This window comes from Semicossyphus pulcher, unplaced genomic scaffold (assembly GCF_022749685.1).
Source record: "Semicossyphus pulcher isolate SPU_LCO1_2020_fin unplaced genomic scaffold, fSemPul1.0.p SCAF_16, whole genome shotgun sequence".
Lineage (NCBI taxonomy): Eukaryota > Metazoa > Chordata > Actinopteri > Labriformes > Labridae > Semicossyphus > Semicossyphus pulcher.
The window spans coordinates 12052880-12079982 of record NW_027211670.1 but is presented as its reverse complement, the minus strand read 5'-3'; the positions used below and the strand labels follow the sequence as shown (position 1 = coordinate 12079982).

At 39.0% G+C, this 27103-nt stretch overlaps 2 protein-coding genes across 2 annotated transcripts; both read left to right on the top strand.

Annotated features, from left to right (window-relative positions):
* The first annotated feature begins 190 nt into the window (after positions 1-190).
* On the top strand, positions 191-5672 carry LOC138593718 (lysosomal dipeptide transporter MFSD1-like). The gene is made up of 13 exons (XM_069664806.1): positions 191-301; positions 1547-1647; positions 1730-1839; positions 1930-1985; positions 2083-2226; positions 2312-2470; positions 2594-2709; positions 2798-2898; positions 4009-4120; positions 4249-4386; positions 4504-4643; positions 4719-4830; positions 4939-5672. Exons 1-13 carry the CDS (start codon positions 280-282, stop codon positions 5077-5079), a joined length of 1452 nt encoding a protein of 483 aa, XP_069520907.1. The 5' UTR covers positions 191-279; the 3' UTR covers positions 5080-5672.
* A 1481-nt stretch (positions 5673-7153) lies between these two features.
* On the top strand, positions 7154-25671 carry LOC138593312 (actin-binding LIM protein 1-like). The gene is made up of 21 exons (XM_069664263.1): positions 7154-7463; positions 12008-12151; positions 14229-14412; positions 14500-14609; positions 15220-15346; positions 15447-15540; positions 15768-15855; positions 15963-16024; positions 16152-16208; positions 17503-17577; positions 19459-19629; positions 21145-21174; positions 21309-21438; positions 21580-21669; positions 22349-22396; positions 23412-23476; positions 23629-23674; positions 23787-23794; positions 24109-24183; positions 24652-24732; positions 25058-25671. Exons 1-21 carry the CDS (start codon positions 7154-7156, stop codon positions 25169-25171), a joined length of 2109 nt encoding a protein of 702 aa, XP_069520364.1. The 3' UTR covers positions 25172-25671.
* The last annotated feature ends 1432 nt before the right edge of the window (positions 25672-27103 follow it).

The following is a 27103-nucleotide window of genomic DNA, read 5'->3' as shown; positions in this document are numbered from 1 at the left end:
AAATGTTCTTCAATAAAGTTTTTCGGGGTGGAAAAAAAAACCTCAAGGCGGATGCAGATTAGCTGCATGCGCAGATCTCTAAACTCCCGGCAGCGTCATTGCATGAGAAAGGATCGATCCATGTGGTTTATAGAGCTGAAGTCTGCGGACAGAAGCAGGAGAGCTGCAGCGGACCTGAACGCAGCCTGCTAACCTGCTACACTAGCCTCTTCACGTAAACAACACTCAAGGATGTGATTTGAAAGTTTTCCTGTACAGTCACTGTCCTTTTCGCTCACTATGACCCAGCCGGCGGAGAAAGGTACGTCTCAGTTTAGTTTTATGCTCCAAATATTTCTTCAGTCACCAAATTGCAAAACCTCTCTCGTAACCCTTCGTATACTTACCCAAAAAACTGGGCCACTAAACGACTTAGTCAGCATTTTATACGTCAAGTGTCTTTAAAACAGCTCATGTGACAGAATGGGAAGTTGCCCAAACTTAACGTCAGCACTTATGTTTCGCTATTTCATGAATGACTTATGGCAAAAATAACATACGCTGAATCGTTAAGGCTACCAAACACTGAGCTAACTCCTCTAACAAAACATGTTTGTTTTTCCTGTAAGGCTCACAAGAGGTTTCCGATTGGACAGAGTTAAAATGTATGTTCAAAACCAGGGCTTAACATACTTAGACGGATTTTTGTCGAAGCCTCCCTTAAAATGTTTTTCTTAGTGTGGTAATGTTAGTAAGTACAATTACTGAAGTAGGCCTACTACACTTACAATGCATAATGAGTACAATATTGTATTCCTCCACATTGACTTGACAGTATTAGTTAAGAGTTTGCGGATTAAATGTATGAATATACAAAACAAATCACTCGGCAGTGGATATAAAAGTTTGCCCTGTCTTTATCAGATTTACCGGTTTACATTTGAATGCATCACTTATTATGATCCAGCGGTTTAATTTGCATAACTTTGACCTTTCTGCATTATGACTACTTTAAAGCGCGTTAATTTTTACATTTGGATATTAATAATTATGTACTCTTAGTTAAATGTATTTGACCTTAACAGTGCAGAATGAGGTTAATTCAATTTTTAAAAAATAATATGAAAACTATATTTGACATTAATTATTATTATGCACAATATAATCGGCACGTTATCGGTATAGGCACATATTGCCATCGTTCAATATGCAGATAAAACGCTTTAATTATGCCTAAATGCATGATGATTCCCTAAAAAGCTTGACGTAATGCTTGGCATGATATCAATTCTACTTCAGGGGAGGCTTGATGTTCTCTGCAAGTAGGTGGAAAAAAACATGTGCCAAATATATCGGTATTGAAATCACCAATCGGGTGAACAAAACTGAGTGTTATAATATGTAAAAAAATTCTTTCAAAATGTATGGAGGGGGTCTTTAAACTTTTTCAAAAGCACTGTGTTAAAGCCAATAATTAATATTTTGTTGTTATAGTGGTTATAGTGTTTTTCTCAAAGACTACATTTCAATAGTGACATATGCTCCACTCTATATGTTGTTTTCACAGCGTATTACCGCTTTGTGGTGCTGTTCTTCAACTGCCTGCTCACATTTGGCTCCTACTTCTGCTTCGACATCCCCAGTGTTTTGCAGGATCAGTTCCAAGGGGTAAGTTAGAAAGACGAAACACTGCAGACCAGATTCAAAATGATTTTGTTGCTTCTTACATAACATCTTTAATCACTGGCAGAACCTGACATGTCCCAATGCTACGGTGATCAATGGGACAGTGGACTGTGTGGAGGGATTGGGGATGAGCCCTCAGCAGTACAACCTTCTCTATGCCATATATGCTTGGACGTAAGTGCACAAACACACACACTGACTCAGCTGTAACACACTTATCTAAAAAGAAGAGCTAAAATTAATGTTCTTGTCTCCTATCTGCAGGAATGCAGTGGTTGTGGTCCTTGCTGGGTTCCTGATTGATAAATTAGGAAACCGCTGTAAGTTTATCTTTAAATCTGTTAAAACAACAACCAAACAAGTGACTTATGTAATGTTCCTCGTGGTGAATTGATTCTCCTTTCCTCCTCTCTGCAGTCGGAGTATTTCTCTTCTCTTTCCTGTGTGTTTTGGGCTCCTCGCTCTTTGCACTGGGCTCACACTTTAAAGGAACTCCCTACCTGCTGCCTCTTATGCTCACAGGCCGACTGCTGTTCGGATCAGGGAACGGATCTCTCACCAGTAAGACCCCTTTACAAAAATCACATCCATCGCTAAATTAAATCCGAGGATTGTTCCTTAACTGCTCTCTCATCTTCATTATCAGTCGTTCAGAACCGCATCACAGCCTTCTGGTTCAAAGGGAAGGAGCTAGCTTTAGCTTTCGGTGTGACCTTAGCTTTCTCTCGCCTCGGTTCAGTCCTGAACTTCTTGTTCACCCAGAGGTTTGAAGAGAAATACGGCATGCAGTGGACGCTCTGGGGAGGTAGGTAAAGAAGGGATGGAAACCTCAAAGTTTAAGGCATTACTGAATAAAAACAAAACATTATTAAAAGAAGGTTTCAGGATGTTTCTCCTGCTGCATTGCTCATTGTTCCTTGTTTTCTAGGTGCTATTTTGTGCGTGCTGGGCTTCACTTCAGCCATCTTAGTCAGCACTCTGGACAAGGTTGGAATGAGGCAGCTCGGTCTTGATGGCACCATCCAGGAGGCGTCCCGCAAAGTGGTATGAACAGTGTGTTTTGTTTCTTTGGTCGTGTGTGTGCACTGAAGTGATAACGTGAACTAAATGATATGTTTGTGTGTTTTTGTAGAGGATTCAGGATGTGAAGCTCCTGTCGCTCAGATACTGGCTGCTGGTTCTCACCATCATGTTCTTCTACAACGGCATCTTCCCGTTCATCGCAGATGCCAGGTAGAGCTATTTGGTTTTAAACAAGTTTTGAAGGCCACCGTGTCAATTTCAGGATCAGAATGATGTCAGTGAGTAGAAACAGACTTTTTGTAAATGAATGCACATTTTAAGAGTCCTCACATTGAATACGAAAGTGGAGCACATTATATTGATCCTTAAATCACTGCACCTGCTTCCTGTGAATCAACAGATGGATTTTAAAGTTATAATCTTGTAGATCTCAGTTTTGTTCTCTTTGGCGACACCTATGGCAATAAACGGTAATTGCGGGCACACACTTCCCAGATATCCAGACAGTGATGCATGTGTGACGTCCACGGTTGGCTCCGGCTGTAACTCTTGATTTTCCTCGCTGGCTGTCGCTTTCCTTTTTTGAGTGTTTTCCTTCATCTGAGCGTCGAGTTTGTTTCTTTTTCTTTGGATTTTCACTTATTGTTGAAGTTGTATCTGTAGTCCTCGATCTTTTCTTTGTTTGTTCAGCCATAGTAGATTACTGTTTACTCGCAACACTTGCAGAGACCGGAAAAGCAGCCGCTTAGCTCCGCCTACCCTCTCTGGCAGACCAACCACTGCTGGGCGATGGAAACTGGTCACTAGGCGCCACATTTTTTCCGCGAAAGTCGCCACAGACAGCCAGTCTGTAATACTGCAAATGCAAAGGATTTCATCAGTGGGCCATAGACATGTATTTACAAGAAAATCTTTGAGATTATTACTTTAAAATCCTATTTTTTGCCTATAAAGCACTACATGGTCTTGGGCCTTAATACATATCTGATTTACTTGTAAGTAATGAATGATTCATTCATCTGGGACAAGTTTAGTCAGTGTTTTAAGGATCTTTGCCTCATAAAGACCCATGACCTGCCTAAACTCTCAGCTCATTTAAATCAGGGCTCAAACGTGATCTTTCACTGCTGCTTTTCAATAAATTAGATACATCACTTTTTAATATCACTTTTGCTTTGTGTTTGTCTTCCAAATGCATTTTTTAATTTCCTTTGTATAAATAAACTTGCCTTGTCTATATAAGAGCACTGTTTTGATGTGACCCTCGACACTTACAAGAATAATTTTGCTATAACATGCTTCTCTATTTTCTCTCTTCAGTAAATTCATTCAGGATAAGTATGATGGGTACAGTCAGAAGGAGGCGGCGTACATCGCAGGGGCAGTTTATGACAGCTCACTGATTCTCTCAGCCAGCGTGGGCATCCTCATAGTGAGTATCAGTGGCATCAACCTGTTTCCTGCGGCCTAACCTATTAAAAAATATGTCATCTGAAGTGATCTAAAATAAGTAGGCAAATCGGTCTAACAGGTTGGATTCTCTTTTGTTTGTTTTTTCAGGATTATGTGGGTCTGCGGGGCATTTTCGCATTGGCCTGTGCCGTCCTCACGCTGCCTGTGTTTGGACTCCTCGCCTTTACCTTCGTCCCTCCTCTCGTCTCCACCATCTGGCTCGGCATCACCTACTCCTTTGCTGCTGTGAGTTTAGGTCCAAAGGAGAAAATAGATACACTTTAATGCACCTTGTTACAGATTTATAATTTATATATCCATACATTTCACGTCTTTATTTAATCCTTCTGTGCTGTATTCCAGGCGAGCATGTGGCCGTCTATCCCCCTCGTGGTTCCTCAGGCGACTCTGGGAACAGCCATGGGTCTGGCCACCTCCATTCAGATGATTGGAATCGGGGTGTCCAACCTGGTTGTCGGGCAGATTTTAGGCACCAAGTCAAGGTAGGAAGTTATCCAGATCAGGATCTCAGTGCACTGATTTAGTTTTACTCACTTCCACTGTTTCCTCCTGTGAAGTGAAACTAAGATCCCGTTGTGGCGCTGGCAGAGGATGATGATCTTCATGTTGGCAAACACCATCAGCTGCATCGTCACCTCAGTGCTGCTCAATGTTGTCGACCACAGACAGGTCAGACATACAACACACTGCTTCTTTATATAATGTATATGCTCTGTGGGTCAGCTGAGTTTACACCACATACAGTACGTTCAGTTAATACTTGTCTTTCTTCTACAGGGCGGGACCCTGAACAAGACGACCAAGAGGTCAGAGCAGGCAGAGAGAGAGTCAGACAGAGAGCCGCTCAACCAGGGGGAGGAGGATGATGAGGAGGATGAGGAGGACGAGGGGGTCAGATCTCGTTCTATCAACTCCTAACTTTTTCTCAAGTTTGAACATTTTTCCCTCCTCTATTTCTCTTTTTATATACTTTTTATATGTACGAGTTCTCAAACAGATTTTATTGCATACCTCACTGACCTCAGCAGATGTTTGTGGCTGCTACAGAGAACAATTGAGCAGTAAAATAATTCAGAACATTACAAATACATTTAAAATAATGTATTGAACATTATTTTAAATGTAACGAAGGTATTGCAGATTTTTTCTGTGATACGGGTCACAAGAAAAATAACAAAACTCCACAAAAAATCGACCTTTTTTATAATTCTCATCGTTTTATTTTAGCTGAAACACATTTTATCAATCACATCATCACCCAGCAATGAACTGCCGTCTCAGACTGTGTGAAGATCACTTGATGAGGTCAAAAGTAATTTTAATGTCATGTTAAAATGCACGTCACAAAAATGTTCAGTCTGTATTTTATGATTTTATTTCTAACAAAACACTCAAGTATTTGTTACTGCTATCTGTGTGTTCATGGTTAGAAATGTCATTATGTACTTGGAAAAGGGAATTTGATCTGTTTTACATTTCCAAACAGCAATAATAAAATGCTGTTTACCTGTTTTGACAGTTTGATCTTCTATTTGTCTTTAAAAACAGAGCTTGAAACCTACATGTTTGCTTGGTACCAGCTAGTCAATTATTGACTGTTGTTTTCTGTCATCTCAGACTCATCACAGCCATATGTGGGTTATTGGTTAGAACATAAAGAGTGTTTGTAATCCAATATTTTTGCAGTACCACTTGCACAGTTTACACCAAAAGATGGCACTTAAAGCAGCTATATTCATTATTTTTATAGTAACTTTTCAACTGACAGCAGGAAAACAGTGGAAAAATGTAGGAGTGGCTCCTGTTCATGCACCTGCAGAGAATTATCTGTAAATATGCTGCTCAACTAGGCTTTAAGGAGCTTTACAGCAAGGTTAGGATGGCTGTTCAATGGTCTGGACGGCAACTTAATTGTTCTTGCATGTCTTTGTTTTTCCTCCAAAATCCACTATATACTTCTTGCTCACCACCAGACCGCACACCTACACATCCAGCTACAACCTGGGGGAATATACTACGAAGCTGGATTTGCGGTTATCGAGGTCACTTCAGGGTCAACTCCGACATTTCAGTACTACAAAGGTGGTTCACTTCTTACCGGGGTAACTCATGCTGAACATCTAACCTGCTCCGGAGCAGGTAATTTATTTATTTTATTGATTAAATGGGTATATATATATTTTTTTTTTTTTGTACAGAAAACTGCCTCCTGGTGGATCTTTAAACCTCATATAATCAACATACAGTCGACATCTGATTAGTTTTAGGATTGAAATTCACCAAACTACTTTTGTTTGTTTAACTACAGAGTAGCTAAAAGGATCCAGGCTGACTCGTCTGCCCTTGAATAAAGCTGCAGTCCTGAAATACTTCAGTCCAACGATTACCACAAAGACCCAGGTTCATGGTGCCAGCCTCTCGCCCTGACTCTGTGCCAGGTTTCGGGTGAAAATGTCTAAAAATAAGAATTGACAGACTGCAGTCCAGGCTGAATAAAAAGCAGATTATTGAGGGTAAAAAATACATCAGTTATGAAAGGGTCCAGAAACAGAATAATAGTGCGTCCAGCTGGTTCTTTGTTCTCAATTGAAGTCTAGACAAAGATCAGACATGCACAGCTCATACAGGCATGGTGGTAATTTACTGAAGATTAAGATAATGTGATTTTAACTTAAAGTATAACAACACACGGCTTCAGTTTATAATCTGGATTAGAGGGATGCATTCTTCTTCTATGAAGGCGAGGCAAAGTCACTGGAATGGAGGGAAGAAGGTCACCTGATTAAGAGTCTCTCATCCTCTGTTTACCATGCAGATAAAACCTAAAAATACACCTTACTTAATCTTCTTAAGGAGTGTGTGGAAGGAGTTAGTCTTTGACAGCCTGATTGACAACACAGCCACACACACACACGCTGGGTCAGTCAGTCTTAGAGGGCGACCTAATACCTGACATTCAGCCGAGGGCTTTTATTACCTTGACGTTTGCTTTATGGTTTCTCACTTGGAGTCCATCTGCAGCCTCAACTGTTTGGCTGAAGGCCCCGAAGGCACAGGCATGTCGGGCCTCCTCAACCTCAGCAGCCTCGGCCGGATCTGCGGCTCCGGCAACGACATGATCGTCCTCGACCGGGTCAAGAGGAAGAACTCTGTGAGGCGGATGTCGATTATTGAAGATGGGGAGGTAGCGGAGGTGCTCTACCTTATTCCCAAACAGTCCATGATGGAGCAGCTGCCTTTCCTCAACCCCAACGACTACATCCTGTGTGAGAAGATGGCCTCTGCACCTGCAGAGTTGGCAGGTATGTCATAAAAGTAGTGATTTTGAAGAGGGAAAATGCTGAACGATGATGTGATTCAATATTTTATATAAATTCATCACTATATATTTCTCAATTTCTAGTAAATGTTGGAGGTTTTGGGTCAGTTTGACTGTAATATAGACAATAATTACCCCTTGTAAGTGGTTAATAAACACCTTTGCTGTCCCCATCCAGACAAGCTAACTCATTTAGACTTTATTTGACCTTTTGAAATGGTCTAAACTGGCTCTGCTGCCTTGACACAAACCTAAATACTTTTGCATTTTCATCCAAACTTAATTCTAAATGTATTTGGCCGACTTAAAGTCACATTTTTGTTCAATACTGTGCTGCAATTAAACGGTTAAATGAGATCCAAGCTTGTTGACAGCTGTCATTGAGCCTCGTGACGAAGCAGACTGACAGAGACAACACACACATTCAGTTTGTTATTTTTTAATTAAAGAAGAATCAGAAAATGCTACAAAAGTACTACAAAAGTTAGTTTGCAGGAGGGTGTTAAATCTTTGCTAAGCAGGTAGATACACAAAAATAACAATTAATCTGTCTCCAATAGTTTTAATTGCATCATCAATAATCTGGTTATGCTCAGGTGAATGTCATAACCATTAAACAATATACTGTGAATTAACTTGCACTTAGTTTTAAATATTACATAACTATAGAAGCATGACATTTCTGCCATTAATGCCACTCCCACTGTCCTCTTTGAGAACACACACACACACACACTCTGGCCCGCTGTGTTTTGGACAGCCCCCTTTTCTCTTGGACCAGCAGTCCACTTAGTCCCTCTCCTCTCTCTGACCCGCTGCAGTGAGCGCTACAGACGAGCACAAACCAACATGAAAGAGAAAGGTAGACATTTATAAGAGTCTGTGTGTGTGTGTGTGTGTGGGAGGATGAGAAAGAAAGAAAGTGTAAGTATGTTTTCTGTTCGTCTTTCTTTCGTCTGTTCAAACTTTTTATTAAGTATTTTCTTTGTTTAGCGAGGGCTCATCCACGGCAACAGATATTAGTCAATGTCGTTCTGAAACAGGTGATATTATTCTAATTACAGTTGATTGTTTTGTACTTGCTTTCTACCTGATACCACCTCTATAGAGGTGTCCTTTTATTGTTTTAAACTTCAGGATAAGTATTTTGTCTTCCTGTTATATTGTGTTCTTTATAAGCTACAGCGTTGTGAGAAGTCTTGCTTAAACTCGACATTGTTATAATTCAGTTAACCTTAGATTAAGCTGTGTTAATCTGTGCTCGTGTCAGAATTCTGAAAACCATATCACATTATTTTACGTGCTTTTTTTGACTTGTCAAGACCCCTAAACGTCTCCCAAATCTATTCAGCACATCCAGAGATAAAGAAACTTTGGCTGCCAACTAGGTAAAAGTGCGAGCCCAGCTGTCACAGCTAGTCGTACATCATCACGGTTGGGTAAGACCGACATGTGACTTCAACAATACTTGGGAAAGGTAGCTGTGTTTCACTGAAAGTATTTTATTTTGTAACAATAGGGAGACAAAGTCTTATTGTGACTCTTTACTCAGTTAGTCACTTGTTGTGCAGTAATGAGTGACATCACGCTGAGGGGAAAACACTCATTTCAGGAGTGATGTCCTCGGGCAACTCCTGAAACTACTTCACTTATATAGACTTTATTATTAGTCATGTCTTTTGTCTTTACTTTGACAGGTGTTTGAGAATCTCCAAAGCTTTTTATTTTATTACATGACTTATGACATAACCTATTACTTTACTCTATTAGCCTGTAATCCATGTAATCATAATCATGTGACTTTACTGTGCTGCACCGGATGGTTAAATTTAGCGAACATACTTTACATTTGTTTTCTTTCTTCTTACACAAAAATAGAAGAAGTATTACTTCTACATCGAAACTTCTGGACACTTTAAATAGACACTCCCTCACTCCTTACACACACACACACACACACACACACACACACACACACACACACCAGCACATTTTATAGCGTTGTGTGATTAACTGTCCGTCTCCAGTTTCTCTCCATTTGCTGTCTTTCTAAATCCACCGTTTGCTAAGACTTGACACCAGATCAGCTTCACATTCTGGGAGATCAAGAAAGAGGGGAAGACATTGGAATAACACTTCATATACAGGACAATACAGACACACATATACTGCAGCACTACGTCTGTTTTATTACTGTGTATGTTGCGTATGCTATAGAATACTCCGTCCTACGCAAGCTGTCAGAATCCATATTATGTACATCATCGGTTTTCTATCTGGCCAAAAAGACAATCTGGAGGATGAAAGATTTGTCTTTACTTTATCTTTTTCAGATACAACATGAGTCATTTTTCTGTCTGAAACACAACAGCTGGCCTATAGTGGGAGTTTATACACCCACATTCCTGCACAATGTACACTCACGCTCCGTACAATCAGCTACAGTGAACTTTATGTTGACCTTTTGGAGGCATGGTCTCTTAATCCAGTTTGTTACTGCATACTTGTTACCATGGCGACCAATCTCTCCCGTCGTGGGTCTGATTTGGGGCCACATGCCGATGGTGCCTGACTCAATTTTCGAAAGATACTTGCGATGCTGAGTCGGGCAGAAGGAATAGTTAAGAAAACATTTCCACTTCCAGCTCTGGGCGTCTTTCTGTTTGGAGAAATCTATGTTACTGAAGCTGGGATTAACTGAGATGTATTTCCAGTGTAGCTGTTATTTGGTTAGGATTTTTTTTGTAGCTGACTGTATATAAAACAAGAAAAGACGAAGCTCATGTGTCTCTTTATCTATTTGAGTGCTGTGTGTCCAAACACTGGGAGATGGAGCGCTCTCTACGTGCCACATTCTTTCCCCTCTCTCCTCTGCTAATCACATTCAAGACCTCTGAAGTGGGCTGTGATTAGATTGTACAGGCATCCACTGCTGCTTCCGCCTATACACATGAAAGAGACAGAAAGGGAACGAATGAAGTTTAGCTTTCTTGCTACAGTTTAAAACAAGGTTTGCTGTACATGTGCTAATGCTAACGTAGAATAATCCAACAGGTATATGTCCGTGTGTTTCTGTGCCAAAGCAAAGCCTGTTGGTACACTACATGCAGTTATGTAAGCACCAACAGGACAATTCTGAGGGACTATTGTTTTGTAATGAACAGACATGGATAAACCTGCTCGCTGTCTGAATGAGCAACCTTAACACTGGGAGGATTGTGCTTCTGATTTGCATGTTCCAATCAAAGCAGAACATTGAAACATTTTGTAAATGCAGCTCATCTTGGATTTTCATGTCTCTCAACATCATCTGAAAGGATTGGCTCAGATTTTTGTACAGACATTAATATTTCCAAGATAACGTAATGACTGTTGTGATCCACCATGATGCTAACATGTCCCTCTTTAACTCCTACATTTCCATATAGCAGCCATACTTTAGATTTGTCCAATATTTGCTAGCCTAGCGAGCCTCTCAGTTTGTTTTTCCAATTTCTTGGTGTATCATCAGCACAGAAAAAAATGCCTCTATAGATATAAGATGAGATTATAAGATAAGATGTGACTTAGCGTCAATGCTAATATGTCTGTGTCAAACAAAAAATGTGTAGTTGTCAAGGCTGCAGCTCTTGCTAAGGGAACACAAAATGCTAAAAAATTAGCTGTAGTGATAACTTAAAGGCTTACTCCTTCCTTTGTAAAGTAGCCCTACCATAGCATCCATGGTGTTGAAAGCTAGCATTCATGTTTGGCACACGAAAGGGAAGTTTCAAAATTTTGTCACCCTAGATTTAGCAGTAAAGCTAGGTAGCTAGTACCTAGCTAGCTTTAATAATTAATTCATATGGCTTCTAGAACAACAAATATGGTTTACATGGCATAATTTAGTAGCCAACACTGACAATTAGTATGTTATGTGAACTTCTGTCCAGTTTGTTTTACTTTCAAGCTAGCAGAATCAGAACACTCCAACAACTTGATGTTTATTCCAAATTAACAAAGATTAGCATGTAAACATACTCAGTTAAGTTTAATATTTAAGTAAGGTTTACTATGTTAAACATAAAAAGCCTGTTAGCATCGTAATTGTAAGCAAGCTAGCATGCTAGCCTTTTTGTGTGAGCTTAAATGTCTGCTGTGCTTAAGTTCAGCCTAATGGCGCTGCTAGCATGGCTGTGGAGTGTAATTATTGTTTTTTTCCACATGCTTGATTCTAACAGACAGACCGCCTGGCTTAATAAACCAAAACTTATAACTTTTCAATAATCCATGCTTGTTAATACATTAAAACAAGACGATAAAGGCACGCACTTTTTGAATGCAAACATGAGAGGGTAAAAATAGGGCTGGCCCACTGGCTAACTTCTGAAGCAATTCAAACTGTAGTTTAGTAGAAAACAACAGTTTAGTAGTAGGAGTATAGGAGCATTAGACTTTTGTAGGCATTTTATAGGAAAAACTGACAGTAAATATTGATAATGAATTTGTCTCAACAGATTCAATCAGCCTATTATTCTTTTCTTGCAGTGCTACATGCTCACGACGGCTGCCACTCGGGTGCTCCGATGGGGAAGCGGGTCATACAGTGCTTTAGGTGTGGGGAGCCGTGCAAGGGAGAAGTGTTGCGAGTCCAGTCTAACTACTTCCACATAAAGTGCTTCTCATGCAAGGGTGAGTACCATCAACATGTCGATGATAGCAGATACAGGTGCACTTTTTAGATTCAATCCTCAGTTAGACAAGAGTTATAGTATGTTTCATGGCAAGCTTAATGGTTGTCTCCTTGAAGGTGTTCTATGTCTTAATTGGTACATTTGGGGAAAAAAACATGTAATGTTTAAACATTTCCTATGCGAGCAGTTACGTTTGTATTAAAACACCTTATTATCAGTAATAAGTTCGGGTCATTCATTCAGCCTACTTTATTACAAAACACTTCTACAATGGGCTGTTGTGAGAGCCTCCTGGGTTGTCACACAGTCACCCACAGGAGTTACTCTGTTTCGTGGCGAACATATTTCCTCATTATGCCATTGTCCGCACTAATTGAAACTGACAAGCTTCTCGTGTTGTTTCCCTTTCATCGCATTGTGATGGTGTTTACAGCAGAGAGGAGACAAAGAGACTCTCAGTGCAGACAAGCATGCTGTACTTTAACAGTGGGAAGACCTGGGGATCGAAGGGGTCTGTGGGCTTCACTAATTTAGAATTCCCTCATATATTATATCAATATTCCTTTTTATACAACAGTAAGTTCCAACCAAGTAATCTGATTGGACAAGAGGCATTCCAGAAGTGCTAATAGAGAGTATAACTGCACTGGGACTTTTATCACTCGGCTTGCAGGTGTAGATTAATCAAGCAGGTTCCCTCTGAATCACACAGGTCACAAGGCAACGGTCATCAAACATACAGATAAATGTACATTATACATTATAGTAGTACATTATGGTAGCTGGTCTGTGGTAAGGTAAAGTCTAGTTTCAGTCAAGTTGCAGAAGTAGTTGCATTGGTGGAGCTTAATGAATCGTGAAAAAAACAAATCACGTTTTTGTTTACTACTACTACTATGTAGTAAACAAAAACTACTGTGCTTATGGAACTGTTGGATAAAAACAATATCACACGAGAGGCCGTGCTGTTGTACTAAATATCAGCATGGCTGTCATAAACTTTGGCACTCTTGTGCTAATGACCAAATTACAGCCGTGCTGATATTCAATACAACAGCACGTCCACTCATGCGATATTGCATTAATAAACATAAATAAATAAATGACATTATTTGTTTTCTAATGTCTGTGAAACAATCACCGGAAATGTAAACAAAGGTTTGTGCATGTTTAATTCAGACTTTAAATAGTATCTTCCTCAAAATAAACCACATGTACATTGTGAATGAGTCGCAGTAGGACAGGAAAAGACCAGCGTTAATCTGTCCTTGGCATCTCAGTGCACTCTGTTGCGGCAGGTTCAGAGGGACAAGTGTCAGTTATGGGCTGGGAGGTGTCAAATGACTCTGAACAAGCTGAGAAAAAATGTGCCTCCTTGTCAGTTACTTGTCACTGAGCTCATCTTCAAATACACAGACACACAAATGCACACAGATACATATAAACCCTTCAGAAAGCCCGCAGACTCAAAAGGTCACAGCTCAAATAGTATTTGTCAATTTAAGATTGTGTTCTGGCTACTGAAGAGACAAATAGTTTGACACAACAAATAAGGTAAACGAAGACGAGGCTTCTGTAAGTGTTATATTTTGAATGAATAGAAGTGGTAGCAGAGCTATTGAATGCAGGGGGAAAAAGTAGGGAGATACTCTTTTTCTTAAAGCTGCATAATTCAGATCTTGTGTTCTCAGCTTGTACATTGCAAATAAGCACAACACACATGCTGTCGCGTTTATGTAGCTACAGACAAGTTTAAATGAATGGGGTCAAGTCTCTCCACCCCTTAAGCTGCTTAGCATGTAGTCGCTCTTTACCAGCTGCAGTAGCTCACCAGCTAGTCGCTAACGTCGACTATGTTCTGTGCATGGCATACAGGGGTCTATCAGCAGCTGTTTCTATGAAAACAGAACAAGTGAAACAAAACGATCAGCACCTTTCACATTAAACATTGTCCAATGGTTCAAAGATTATATAATAATAATCATTATTGCAACTTTAATGTTTTCTGTTATTATCAAACCATCTGTCTCCCTCTATGTGTGTGTGTGTGTGTGTGTGTGTGTGTGTGTGCACAGTGTGTGGCTGTGATCTCGCTCACAGCGGCTTCTTCTCGAGGAGTGGCGACTACCTCTGCCCGCTGGACTTCCAGAGGCTTCACGGCACGCTCTGCAGCAGCTGCGGGGAGTTTGTGGAGGGAGAGGTGGTCACAGTGTTGGGGAAGACCTACCACCCATCCTGCTTTGTGTGCACTAATTGCAAGTAATGGTGACTTTTATTTAGGAGGCAGTGTACTATTCTTGTTAAGGACTTTTGTGGCATTTATCCGTCTCTGTCTCTGTTTCTCAGACAGCGCTTTCCTGCGGGGGATTGCGTCACCTTCAGTGGGAAAGACTGCCTCTGTCAACGCTGTATTCGACCCATGTCTCCCACTCCTAACAACGTCAGCTATCCCAGCAGTAAGTGCATCCTTGTAACATTAAGTTTGGGCCTGTTTGTTAAATTTATTCCATGCCTAAGAGCCATTCACAGGCATAAAAGTACGTTTTTGTTTAGGGCAAAGAAGTAAAAGTGAAAGATCTTCATGACTCTGTCAACCAGGTCAACTTTCATCAAAGAGATCCCTTGTAATGTCTAGAAAGGCGTCACCAGGAATAAAACTAAACAGCGTCTGTAATTCCAGTCTAAGCCTCTCCTCGTGCAGCTGATATCTTTTTCACAACACTGAGTTGACTTTACCTTAAAAATCCAGTCAACCTCTTGGGGCCTTCCAGGTCAAGTGCGTACTCATAAGACACAGAATAGAAGTCAAACCCCCCACCTGGACTATATATAGAAGAGGGATCAATAGAGGATCCAGATTTACAAAGCCTTGGGATTAACAGGATCTCTCCGCAGGACTAAACAGAAAGGAACTTGTTTAGATCTGTAATCGTTCAGTTTATACATCTAGGAATAAACGAAACATGAAGAAGCCTAGCAAATTGAGTTTTATGTAAGTCAATAAACTTGACTAAAAAACATGCTATATTTTTTTTACTCTAAGTGTAAATATGTGTGTGTTTTCAGACTGCTCTGGCTGTGGTAGAGACATCAAGAATGGACAGGCTCTGTTAGCCATGGCTGGCCAGTGGCACCTCGGCTGCTTTAAGTGTAAAATCTGCAGGAAAGTGCTGAGCGGAGAATATATCAGCAAGTAAATACCTTCCATTATAAATATTTATATATAACGGTTAGAAATGATCCTTTTCAGCTAATACACACAAGAATATGTATTTTCTTTTCTTGTCCTTTAGAGACGGCTTTCCCTATTGTGAGAGGGACTACCAGATTCAGTTTGGGGTACAATGTCAAGCATGTCACAAGTTTATAACTGGAAAAGTCTTAGAGGTGAGAAATATTTACTTTCAAAAAATGTGTTGTAAATCTATTGTAACTTCACCTGGATGTTGGAGCGACACTGTGCAGTGAGTTTGCTTTAGCATTCCTAAGCTTAAACCTCCTTTGTACCTTCTCTTAGAATGGACTTTGAAGTGAAGTAGGTAGTACATATTCATTTTTGCACATGGTAATAAGGCCTTACACTGATGCATGTGCCTCTCCATTATGTTGTCCAGGCAGGACACAAACATTATCACCCCAGCTGTGCGAGATGCAGCCGATGTGATAGAACCTTCAGAGAAGGTGAAGAAATGTATCTTAAAGGTCAGTTTGAGATAGCAACTATGTGGAAACAATGCCTTTATATATGTGTACATTTCTTTGACATGCTGTATTATATTTATTATTTATTTATTTACCTGCATTTACAGGAAAAACAATTTGGCACCCACACTGCAGAGACATCAGCAGCAGAACTGAGGACAATTACAGGGTGAGATCTCAGTGTAACATGTAATTTACGTGTGTTTGTGCTGTTACAGAGAGGATGTGGGTGTCTAAACTCCGACATATGATAACATGAACACTGTCATTTTATTACACGTTCTCTTCCTCCCCAGGTCGGCAGAACAAAAACCTCTTGTCTTGATTTCTTTTACCCCCCACGTGAGCTGAAGGTTAATATTGTGAACCAGCTTGCCGTTTGCACTCGTAGAATTCCTAGAGTGAGTGGGCTTAATCTCACGATTTGAGATTAACGGCACATGCAGTGTGAACACTTTGCTCACTGGGCCGGCCTGTTAGATCTCATGTTTGTGATTCATGGAAGCAAAAAGAAAACACTTTTGATTTATAGAACAAGATTGCTTCTTATAAATTACATTTTTCCATTGAAAAATGACGTAGAGGAGACGTTATTTGTAGAGCACATGTAAAGGTAATGCAATCATTTTCAAACTTTAATGCATACCTTTAAAAACAAATTAGCTAAAGCATATGAAATTCCAATGCTTACAGTGCTGCATGCTTGGCTGTGTTATTTTTGAGTCATCCGCTGCATGTTTATATATACACCAATGTGTTATGCAGCTGCTACTGGTCTTTTTGCGCCTAAAGTAAACATTTGTGAAGTGTTATATATTACCGCTGTGGGTGTGAGTGTTGGCTAAAGTTGGCTATTTCTGGCTGCGGGGTTTAGTGCTGGCCATTGATGAAACATTTCTATTGTGGTCTGCGTTGAGTGTTGCCTCAGGGGTGTACAGTATAGTCACGTAATAATATAGCACGAGCTAACGTTACAGAGCTATCATTTAGCATTACATGTTTAGCTTTGAGAACAAACAGGAAAATCGCAGCTAACGTTTCATGTGTTTGCTAAATGCTAACTCTGATAACGGATAGCAAAGCATTTTGTAACTCACCATTCAGTACCCAGTTAACATTGATAACTTTTAGAAAGCAAGGCTTCTGCTTCCCCTCTGATTCTGACTGAAATAGCACTGCGTAGCATAGCACTATGCTAATTGTCAAGTTTTGTGCGGTGCTATGTCAGTCTAAAAGAGCAAAGGAGCTAACAGTTATAAATGTTTAGTTTCAATCAGATTTTTGTGGATATTTTGAGACTTCAATATCATCTATGCATCCTTTTCTTTTCAAGCCAAATTTCCAGAAGTATTAATAGCTTGATGTAAGTACCAAGCCCAAAAAAAAAAAGTCTGGCTAATATATTTTTGTAGCTACGATTTAAAACAGTGTTTTTTTTCCCTTGGGCACTTTATTATACACATAATCGCACATTTAACTGCATGATGCCAGGATCACGCTGTACTATGTATTACAATGATTCCTAGTTATACTTTTATCCACAAGTGAGAGGAAACTAGTTGTGCTTGTAGAAAATCTGAAGCAGAAAGTCATGTTTCTAATTGTCCTTTGAGGAAAACTTACAGCTGCTGTTTTTTTTGTCTTTAGCCCACATCCTCATCTGAAAGCTCGTCCTCCAGACCAGGCTCATGCACTCCTGGGAGTCCTGGTCGAACTATCTGTGTAAGTTGCAGCAACAACGTCCACTTCACATCTTCCATTCACCATTTTCACACAGCAGCCATTTTCTTCCGACGTCACGTTCAGGATGGAGAGCTCAAATGCTGTTGTAATGTTTAGCTGCTAAATCTCATAAGGAATCTGATTTATTGTTATCATGTCTTTCCATTGATCAGCAACTGAGAAGACAGTTGACAACAGATAGCAAAACTTTGAAGGCACATTTGAAAATATTTCAAGGTAAAACAACATATTTAATCAACTATTAGCCACTGTAAGACAACAGGTAACGTTAGCATTCATACGTGTCCGACTCCTAGCTAACATTACTGTTAGATAGATAGATAGATAGATAGATGTACTTTACAGATCCCAAACTGGGAAATTGTGGCGTTACAGCAGCAGGTTATCAAAACGAAAACAGTACAGGAGAAAATAAACACACAGTAAAAATAACCCTAACACTAGAAGAAGGAATATACATCCAGTAACTGCAATAATATACAATAACCTAGTTAGTCTAAAATATAAGCTAACATATATCTAAATATAAACGTATCTGAAAAGTAAACCTACTCAAGTCAATCTAAAATATAAAACTAATGTAAAACTTGAATGTAAACAAACATTACAGGAACTATCTGAGTACCTCCATAGCTAACAGTGATGTTAGCAAGGAACTATCTGTGTACCGCCATAGCTAATGTTGATGTTAGCTAGGAACTACGTGTGTACTGGCATAGCTAACGTTGATATTAGCTAGGAACTATCTGTTAACCGTCATAGCTAACAGTGATGGTAGCTAGGAACTATCTGTGTCAGCTAGGAATTTTCTGTGTACTGTCCAAGCTAACGGTCACATTGGAAAAGGCTTAATGTTACTATTAGCTGTTGTGATTCAGATGTTGGTAGTTAATCGGTTATTGAACATGTAGTTTTACCCTGAAATAAGACTGGAATTTCAACTGCCATTGTCTTTCCAATCACTGATCAATGAAAAGATTTTGAAATGATAACAAATTGTCAGATTACACATCATTTATGCAATTTGCAAACCTTGAACACAGCAGAATAACATTATAACAGCATTTGAGCTTCCTACCCTGAAAGTTTCAGAAGAAAATGGCCGCCATGTGATTATGGTGCACAATTCATAATAGGTTGATTTACATTTATCCTTTATTCATACAGGGGAATCGCATGGACAAAGGGTCTCTCATGCAAGATGTTTCTTTTTGACAGTAAATGTCAGCTTTTTTTTTTTTTTTTTGGAAAATAGCCTTTGTTAAATTCAATGACATTTTCTGTGAAAAATACCTTGACTGGTCGGAACTAGTTTCATCTTGCTTGTGAGAGAAAAATGGGGTTTCAATTGTGGTTGAATGATGCCTACAAATTTTCTGAATTTAACCATGAATATACAGAATAAAAATCAACCACATATTGAACAGGAATTTAGATTTATTTGCTTAATCAATTTGAATTTTTTGGAAATTCGGATTGTTTTTTATTGTAAAAACATCCTAGTCCTTTCAGTGTCCTTTTGTTTCCTTCATACAGTTTGTTTATGATCCATACTTTACTGTGTGGAATAAACTTTACACCCATAAAAACACCTTAAAATATAAGCCAAAAAATGCATTACTTTTTATACTTGAAAGCCCGAGAAATACTTAATATGGTGAAACAGAAACAAATTGCAAATCATCATGTGCCAAAGTCAGACAACTGTGGTGTCTTGGGATTAAAGTTTAATTTCTCTATGATGTGATGTATTGTGTGACCTTTGACCTTTCACCTATACTGTTTGCTCCTTCTATATTCCACCCTGTGTTTCCTTCTCCTCATCCCCTTCCTCCCCTCTCCTTCCTGTCCTGGTCCCAGGCAAAAGTAGATAATGAGATCATTGATTACCGAGACTTAGCCGCAATTCCCAGAGTCAAGGCTATTTATGATATAGAGCATCCAGATATGATATCTTATAAGAGTGTGAACGACACCTCCTCTACTTTGGACAACAAAGGCAACAGACAGGACAGACAAAGTACTGCAGAGGTAACACAACGCTTCGAGTGTGATCCAGTGACATGTTTGTGTGTCATTGTTTTGTTGTGTTTTTTTTCTTGGTTTGATGTACAAGTCAAACCAAGTGAGGTCGTGTTTGTCGTTCTGATACGTGACTGTGTTTGGCTAAAGATGCAGACATTTATTCTGAAAAGGAATATACAGTATGCTTCTAGGTGTGTTTTAACAGCTCTAGTGCTTCTACATTCACATAATATCTTAAAATTATAGGCAAGTATGCAGAATACAACACTATTAAATTTAGCATTTTTAAAGCCACTGGAAACCCAAATCCAAAAGAGCCTTTAATTATGTAAATTAGGGGGTTATGTAGGCTACATAAAAGTTAGCATCCAAAAAGTTGATAAAATTAGTTTTAATCCAACTGTAAGATTTTTCATGTATGTTCCCGTAAAATTAACTTATACTGGGTTTGTAAGCTCAGAAATGTATTATGAAAATTTTGAATTAATTTCTGCGAGCGAATCATAACAATAGTAACACAACAGCTATTTGGCTAATAACACTTAGTGCTAGCATCTCTGTGGTTCATTATTAATGGCCTATTTTTATTATCTATTCTTGGCTGAAGGTGTTGGGCAATGCCAGAGGGTGTATCACTCTATTGTAAAATAACTCTAGCTAACTCTACTGAGTCAACACAGAGATTTGAGGGGCATCTAAGCTAACGTTACATGTGTATGCTAACTGCTAATGATTTGGCTAGCAAAGCATTTTGTAACTCACTTTCTGTGATAACTAATTTTTCGATGTTCGGGCTGATTCTAACTCAGACAACTGAAACACATAGTTTAGGGCCGCACTACACTAATTATCACATGAGCCATTGCTGTGTGTGGAGCCAGGGAGATGTCAATCAGAACTTGATCTGTCATGCCTTCATATTCTTAAATGGTCCAAACTGTTTTTAAAAAGGTTTCTGATAGTTATGATAGATTATTTTCGCTCAGATTTTGGCAGATGCTTAATAAGACCCAACTTTGATATCAAATAGGCCTAATCATTATTTCTATTTGTGGCCACATTTCCAGAGGCTTTAAGAATCTGGCTGCTTGCGCTGAGCAACTAGCAATACTATCAGAGAATGTTTACTTAAGCTTAATATGGAGTCAACTGATTAAAAAAACAAAAGCTGTTATTTGATGTTTACTGTCATCTGTGCATGCTTCCTGAAACTAACATTAGTAGAAATAACCTCATAATGAAATCCTTTTGTTTGCCCCCTTTTATACATCCTGATGGGAAAACCTCATGATTCCAAATTTGATGTTTTTTTCCTTCAAATTTTAGTTTAAAATACATAAAATTCTACACTCTTATAAAACATTTGAAGTGGTGAGGAAAAAGGTTGTTCTTTTATATATCACAGTTATATCAAGTTTGGACATACAAGGTTTTCATCTGAACTGGCTGCAAGTGGAGTGCATGTTATGTTCGTGGTTAAAACTGTACACTGATTTTTCTTCTTTTGTATTTTTGATTTAGTCACCAGGAAATGTATCTGAAACCACAGAGGTAAATATAGTGTACCTACCTTAATAGGTTCAAGTATGTACCAGACCCCCTTTAAAAACAGCAGTATTTAACACTTAAATAAGCCTTGATTTGTTGTGCATTTAACACTAAAGTTCTGTCTTTCTTTCTCAAAGGAGAGTTTAGATATGAGGAAGCACATACCAAAATCTACAAGCCATGGCTGTTTTGGAGTTCATGCAATATACAACCGTCACAGCTACACGCCGACTCTGTCCAGATCTCCACAACACTTCCACAGGCCAGGTGAGAAGAGCTCCACAGTATCTCCATCTCCTTCAGCACCTTTGCAAAGATATGAATCCCCCTCTGCTCACTTTTTCCACTGTTCCCTTGCCTCGTCAACCTCCACAACTCCTTCCACTTCTTTCCTGCTATAACAAGCAGGGTTGAAGCCCTCTCCCTCTTTATTCTCTGGCAACAATGACACCTGCCCTACTTCCCCTTTATTTCACAACTCCCACACTCCCAGCAAAGGTAAGATCCTGCTTCTCTGCACCCTTTTCTGCACCTCTTCTTCTCCACTTCTTTTTGCCTTAATATTGTTATGTTTGCTCTAAACTACAAAGGAATTTGGTAAATGCAATGGTAAAAATACTCTGTGGTTCGAGGGTCAGAGTCGGAGTTTAGAACAAGGATGTGATTCAGTTCTTTTTAAGAAACACTGAGCCATCTAGTGGTCAAAGTTCAGAGAGGCTGTCAGCCGCCTACACACACTCCTTCTTTCACATCCTAGTCTGTATGAGACCGCTCAGTACACACTGTACCAGTGAGCTGCCTCCTCAGGATATCTCGCCTGTCTTCTCCTTTCCTTTTATTTTCCTGTATTCAAGTTTTACTTGATTTCCTTTTCTTGTCCCGCCTCCTCACCCACAGCTCAAAATAACTTCTGTTAATCAAAGTAGGAACAAGCAAATATTTCTGTCTATGTTCCCAACTTCACTTCACATTCCTCAACAGCCATTCCTATTTATATCAGAGCTGTTTTTTCTTGGCCTGTTTTATCATGTTCGGTGTGTACGTGTGTGTGTGTGTGTGTGTGTGTGTGTGTGTGTGTGGATGAGCAAATTTTGTCCTTAAAAAATCATCTGTGAAAAATCTACTATGTTGTGTGGTATCACCTCCATGACGCTGAATGTTTTTTTTCTATCCACAGACGAGGGCTTCAACATGTACAGGAGGCCTCCAATCTACAAACAGAAAGGTATGGCCTTTTAGGGCCTGTAAATCTGTTATAAAACACAGATAGAGATTTGCTTCTCATGAAAGGTAATGCACTGAAATTTGTACTGATGTTATGAGCAAATCGTAGTAGTTTGTACATCAACCTACAAAAAGTAATTAAAAAGTAAAAGTAGTTTATTTATAACCCAAATAACTGTGAGCCAATTTAGAGGTCTTACCTGAGGCAGAGTAAGGAGGAGTACGGCGGACTTTTACCAAAGCAGCAGTAGACTGGGGTTGGAGTCCAGTGTAAAACAAACAGTCAAAGTTGAGTTTTAATCAAGCCAGGCAGTGTATCAGGCCATGTTATCTTATTCAACCAGTAGTTTTTTGCCTAAAGCAAACCAAATTGATTTTTAAATGTTAACAGTGTGGAAGACAGGAAGAAACAGACCTTTAAACAAGCACTACAGGGTTATGAGAAAAAAAAGTCGAGATCTCCAGAAAACAACCGGAAATGACTCGTTATCACGGGAAAACAGAGTTATTAAAATGTATGGATGCATGTCCGCTTAGGGCTTCCGTAATGTAGTTAAAGCTGCAATTTATTTGGCTGTTTTGGGTCAGTGGAACAAGCAAAAAAAGACAAGGTTGCCATATTGTCTTCTTTAAACTTGATATAGTGAATTTTAGCAACATTCTGCAATTTACCATCTGGCAGACATCAAACATTAGCATCAATTGTGTTTCTGTCCTACTGACGAATCCAGTATTCACTCTTCTTTTAGCTCTGCTTTGGTCCCCACCATTTCCTGAGGCCATCTTTCCAGTAACCTTTTTAAAAGTTTATTTACTATAGGATTTACTTCAAACATGGGTTTATGGAAAATCTATAAATAGAGCGATACTGAGAATACTTAGCAAACGGCTAATTAAAGCAGAACCACAAGATCTATTTTACTCAGTAAATCTGATCTCGTTTTGGCTAAAAGTTGAGTTTCTCTGTAAGTCGTCTGATCATGAGCTAATCTGTCTGCTGTTTCACTTTCACGCAGATCTTAATTCCCCAACATCCCAAACACTATCTCTGCCAGGATACGGTCGCAAAGGCCTACATCCGGTAAGATGACTGATACCTGATGAACTCTCACTTATTATTTTACAATGCACACAACATGTGGAGTCAAGTCAACTCTTGACATCATCACTCAGTTCCTGCTTAATTTCCCAACTCCATACTGCAAAATGGTTATACTGTTTCTTCTCATTTAGCCGAAGTCAGATGATTTCTCCAGCTACAACGGTGACAGATTCAGAGGTAGGTACATCATAAGGATCCATTCATTATTGATGCTGTATATCACTTAGTGGATAAATCTTTAGAAATTAATTTATATATTTCTTGTTCTTTTCTTTCCCCTGTCTTGCAGACTTTAAGGTATGTAAGAAAACCCAAATGGAGTTTTACGTGATCTTGAACCCTGCTTGGTTTTCTGCCTCTCCACAGGCCTGAGCTTACCTCGCTGTCTGCATGAGCATGTTGTTATGAAGCATACATGCAAAGCTGCACTTGCAGATATCTTCATGAACTTATCCTGTATATTTCATAAGTCATACATTTATTTAGATTAAATTTGACGACATATTTCATAAACCTACTTTACTTGTCATTTGACTGGTTGGCTGTGAACTCTGCAGTGACTTACCCTGCCATGACATTTTCCCATCGCATGTGTTTGCTTCATTCTGTAGTTCATCCATGACGGTCAGCGTCCATTAACACACATGGACAGAGGAGTGTCTATGCCTAATTTGTTGGAACCAAAAGCAAGTATTATTTTACTGTTTGTATTTGTACATTTTACATTATGTGCTAGTGTGAGCTTTAACTGCTAAGACTTGTCATGCTCTGCACTTACAAGATAAGGGCCTTTTAAAAGCTGCATAATGCTGCAGCACAATACTTCAGACACAAGCTTTCTGCAGGATAGTGCTGAGTGCGGAGGTTTCAAGGACAGCTTTTTTATCTTCCTTCCTTTATGAAAGCAAACCTAAAAGTCATGATTACTTTGACCAAAGCTAATACAAGCAGGTTCTTCACTGTGTTTTTTCCCCCCTGAATGCTAAAGCACGAATACTTTAGAGTGTTTTTATCCATAATAACTGCACAGTGTTTATACAGGATGCATATTTGCATGGTACATTATGTTCTAACACCAGCTCATAGAAGACGTGTACATAAGGTTGTGTTTGTGTGCTAATTAACTTCTGAAGCCTTCTCTTTGTTATGTCAAGGTCTACCCGTATGAAATACTCACAGTCGCTAATAAAGGACGAGTGAAGCTTCCCAAGGATGTTGACAGAACACGACTCGAGGTGCAGTGAGAGAGAAAAGCATGATTACAGGGTGACACAAAGAAAATGTGTTGAATGGAGCAACATTATTGCACACTGAAGCTCATCAAAGGAGCATTAATTTTAGAATGTGCTTTAAATGATCAATTTAGTTTTTAAATAAATGCAAGTAATCATACAGTTTATCATCATCTGTATCTGCTGAGAGGTTCTCCTTAAAATCCAGATTAGGATGCTTCAGACGAACCTACAGTATGAGTTTCAATTGACATGCACCAAAGAGATCAACCAGCTTCCCTACAGTAACTTCTTAAATTACTTACTTTTTTCTTTTTCTTTCCTGCAGCGCCACCTATCCAGGGATTCATTCTTTGAGATCTTCGGCATGGATATTCAAGAATTCGACAAACTTCCACTGTGGAAACGTAACGACATGAAGAAGGACGCTAATCTCTTCTAAGCGCTGCCTACAGCGAGGTTTAACTCATTGGGAATATGCAGCACATTTGCAGTTCTGCATTGAACACAGCACAATGAGAAATCTCCCAATAACTGGATCAGTTCGTTTATTCCGGGGCAAAATCTAATTTTCTCTGTAAGTTTATGTGGGCTTCTATAATGAATAATGTTACACTTCTTATACCTCAAAGCAGATACGAACATGAGAACTCGACTTAGCTACATTTTAGGCTTTAGCAATAGATAGCTGTTATCGTTTCCACAGAGACTATATTCACTTTAGGCAACTCAGTTCACCATTATGTTGGTTAATCCTAATGCAACATGTAGTATACTGAAATGTAAAGTTAGTTATTGCTACCTAAAAGCCTTTGTACATCATTGTTATTGTCCTTTCAGAATAAAAGTACCCATACCTGATATATGGTGCAGCAATGGGGTACATAACCTTTCATCTGCATGTAATCCTGATACAAGATATTGTTGATTCCTTCAAGAACTGGATGCAATTTACCGCCGTTGTCATGGTTACTACTTTATATTATATTTTTGTTACTCAGAATGTTTTAGCACCAAACTGAGAAAAGAAAAATTGTATTTCTGCTACTAAATTATCACAAAAATTAGCTGAAAGTTGACACATATTTTTGTTTCATGTTTAGCTCTGACTTTGCTGCAATAGCCATCACTGTATGCTACCTTAACACTGCTGTCCGAGCACAACACCTCAAAAGCCCTGAATAAAATCTTGCACTTCTTACAAGTATGACTTATTTTATATTGAATATAAAATTCAAAGAATGAATGAGGCTGTGTATATGCAATGAGGTTTTTTTTAGTGCATCACCCCTGGAGAATTTTACACTATGGATGCAGAGATGTCTTCAAGAATACTGCTCTCTGCACAGTATGCATATAAAAAGTATCAGAATCAGTAATAAATCCATTGTTAGAAATATTATCTTGACTATGAAGTAGCTGAAAACCGAATAAGTAACATTCTTTTCTGTCTCTTCTGTCAAAATCAAGAGAAAGTAGGTCCAGATCGTGACAAACTGCTTCATGGAATAATTCAAGCAAGGGATAACCAAAGTACAGCAGTGTTCCCAAACTCACAAGTAGCTTTATAACTCTTCCAAGACTTTAAATAACATCTTGCTAAATTTACATGACTTAACCTAACCTAACCCAACCCTACCCAATCTTACGGATTAAATGCAGAAAAGTCTTCATGAGAAAACATGTGGTGTACCAGTGTACTGCAAAGTATGACAACAATTTCATTACATCACAACATTAAGCAACACTTCATATTTTCACTCAATAAACCAGCTGCATGTTGGAAGAATCCCAATATTCCCTGACTTACACCTGCTATGCATAACTCATACATTCCCATTTGTTTTGGCTCCAAAATATTTGTACTACCAGCTTGGACCATGTACGACCAGCAGATGGTGCTCTAGAGCCTGGAGTGAAAACACCATTTCAGGATCGGTTTCCATGTTTAAAATAAACACTACCCAAATGTTGTTACAAGTTATATTAGCAAAGTATGTGCCTCGTTATTTGTACATTATTAAAATGCCATGCATTAGTAATAGTAGAGTCGAAAAACATCCATCAGTGTAACCTTATTTATATCCAAATATATCAGCCATTTACAAGACAGATCAATGTGTGCAAATTAAATCACTCTTGAGTTTATTGCATTGCAATGCTTTACTTCTTTTATTTTCCTAATGGGTATACAGGGCATATATAGAGAGAGAGATGGCTGTAGATGGCTCTTGTTACCTTACTTTCATTTCTTGTCACTTTAATAGTAGGCCATAAGGAAACATTTTAGTACATTTTATGGCTTTGGACGTTTGCATACACACACATGAAAGGACAAATAATAAAAGGTAAAGTTAACCTCACCAAATGAGGT

Coding starts and splice junctions, on each gene's coding strand:
- LOC138593312 (XM_069664263.1), top strand. CDS start 7,154: ATGGTTTCTCACTTGGAGTCCATCTGCAGCCTCAACTGTTTGGCTGAA. Junction 15,347..15,446: donor AGCGGAGAATATATCAGCAA/GTAAATACCTTC, acceptor CTTGTCCTTTAG/AGACGGCTTTCCCTATTGTG. Junction 21,439..21,579: donor ACAACACTTCCACAGGCCAG/GTGAGAAGAGCT, acceptor TATAACAAGCAG/GGTTGAAGCCCTCTCCCTCT.
- LOC138593718 (XM_069664806.1), top strand. CDS start 280: ATGACCCAGCCGGCGGAGAAAG. Junction 2,227..2,311: donor AGGGAACGGATCTCTCACCA/GTAAGACCCCTT, acceptor CTTCATTATCAG/TCGTTCAGAACCGCATCACA. Junction 4,831..4,938: donor ATGTTGTCGACCACAGACAG/GTCAGACATACA, acceptor TTTCTTCTACAG/GGCGGGACCCTGAACAAGAC.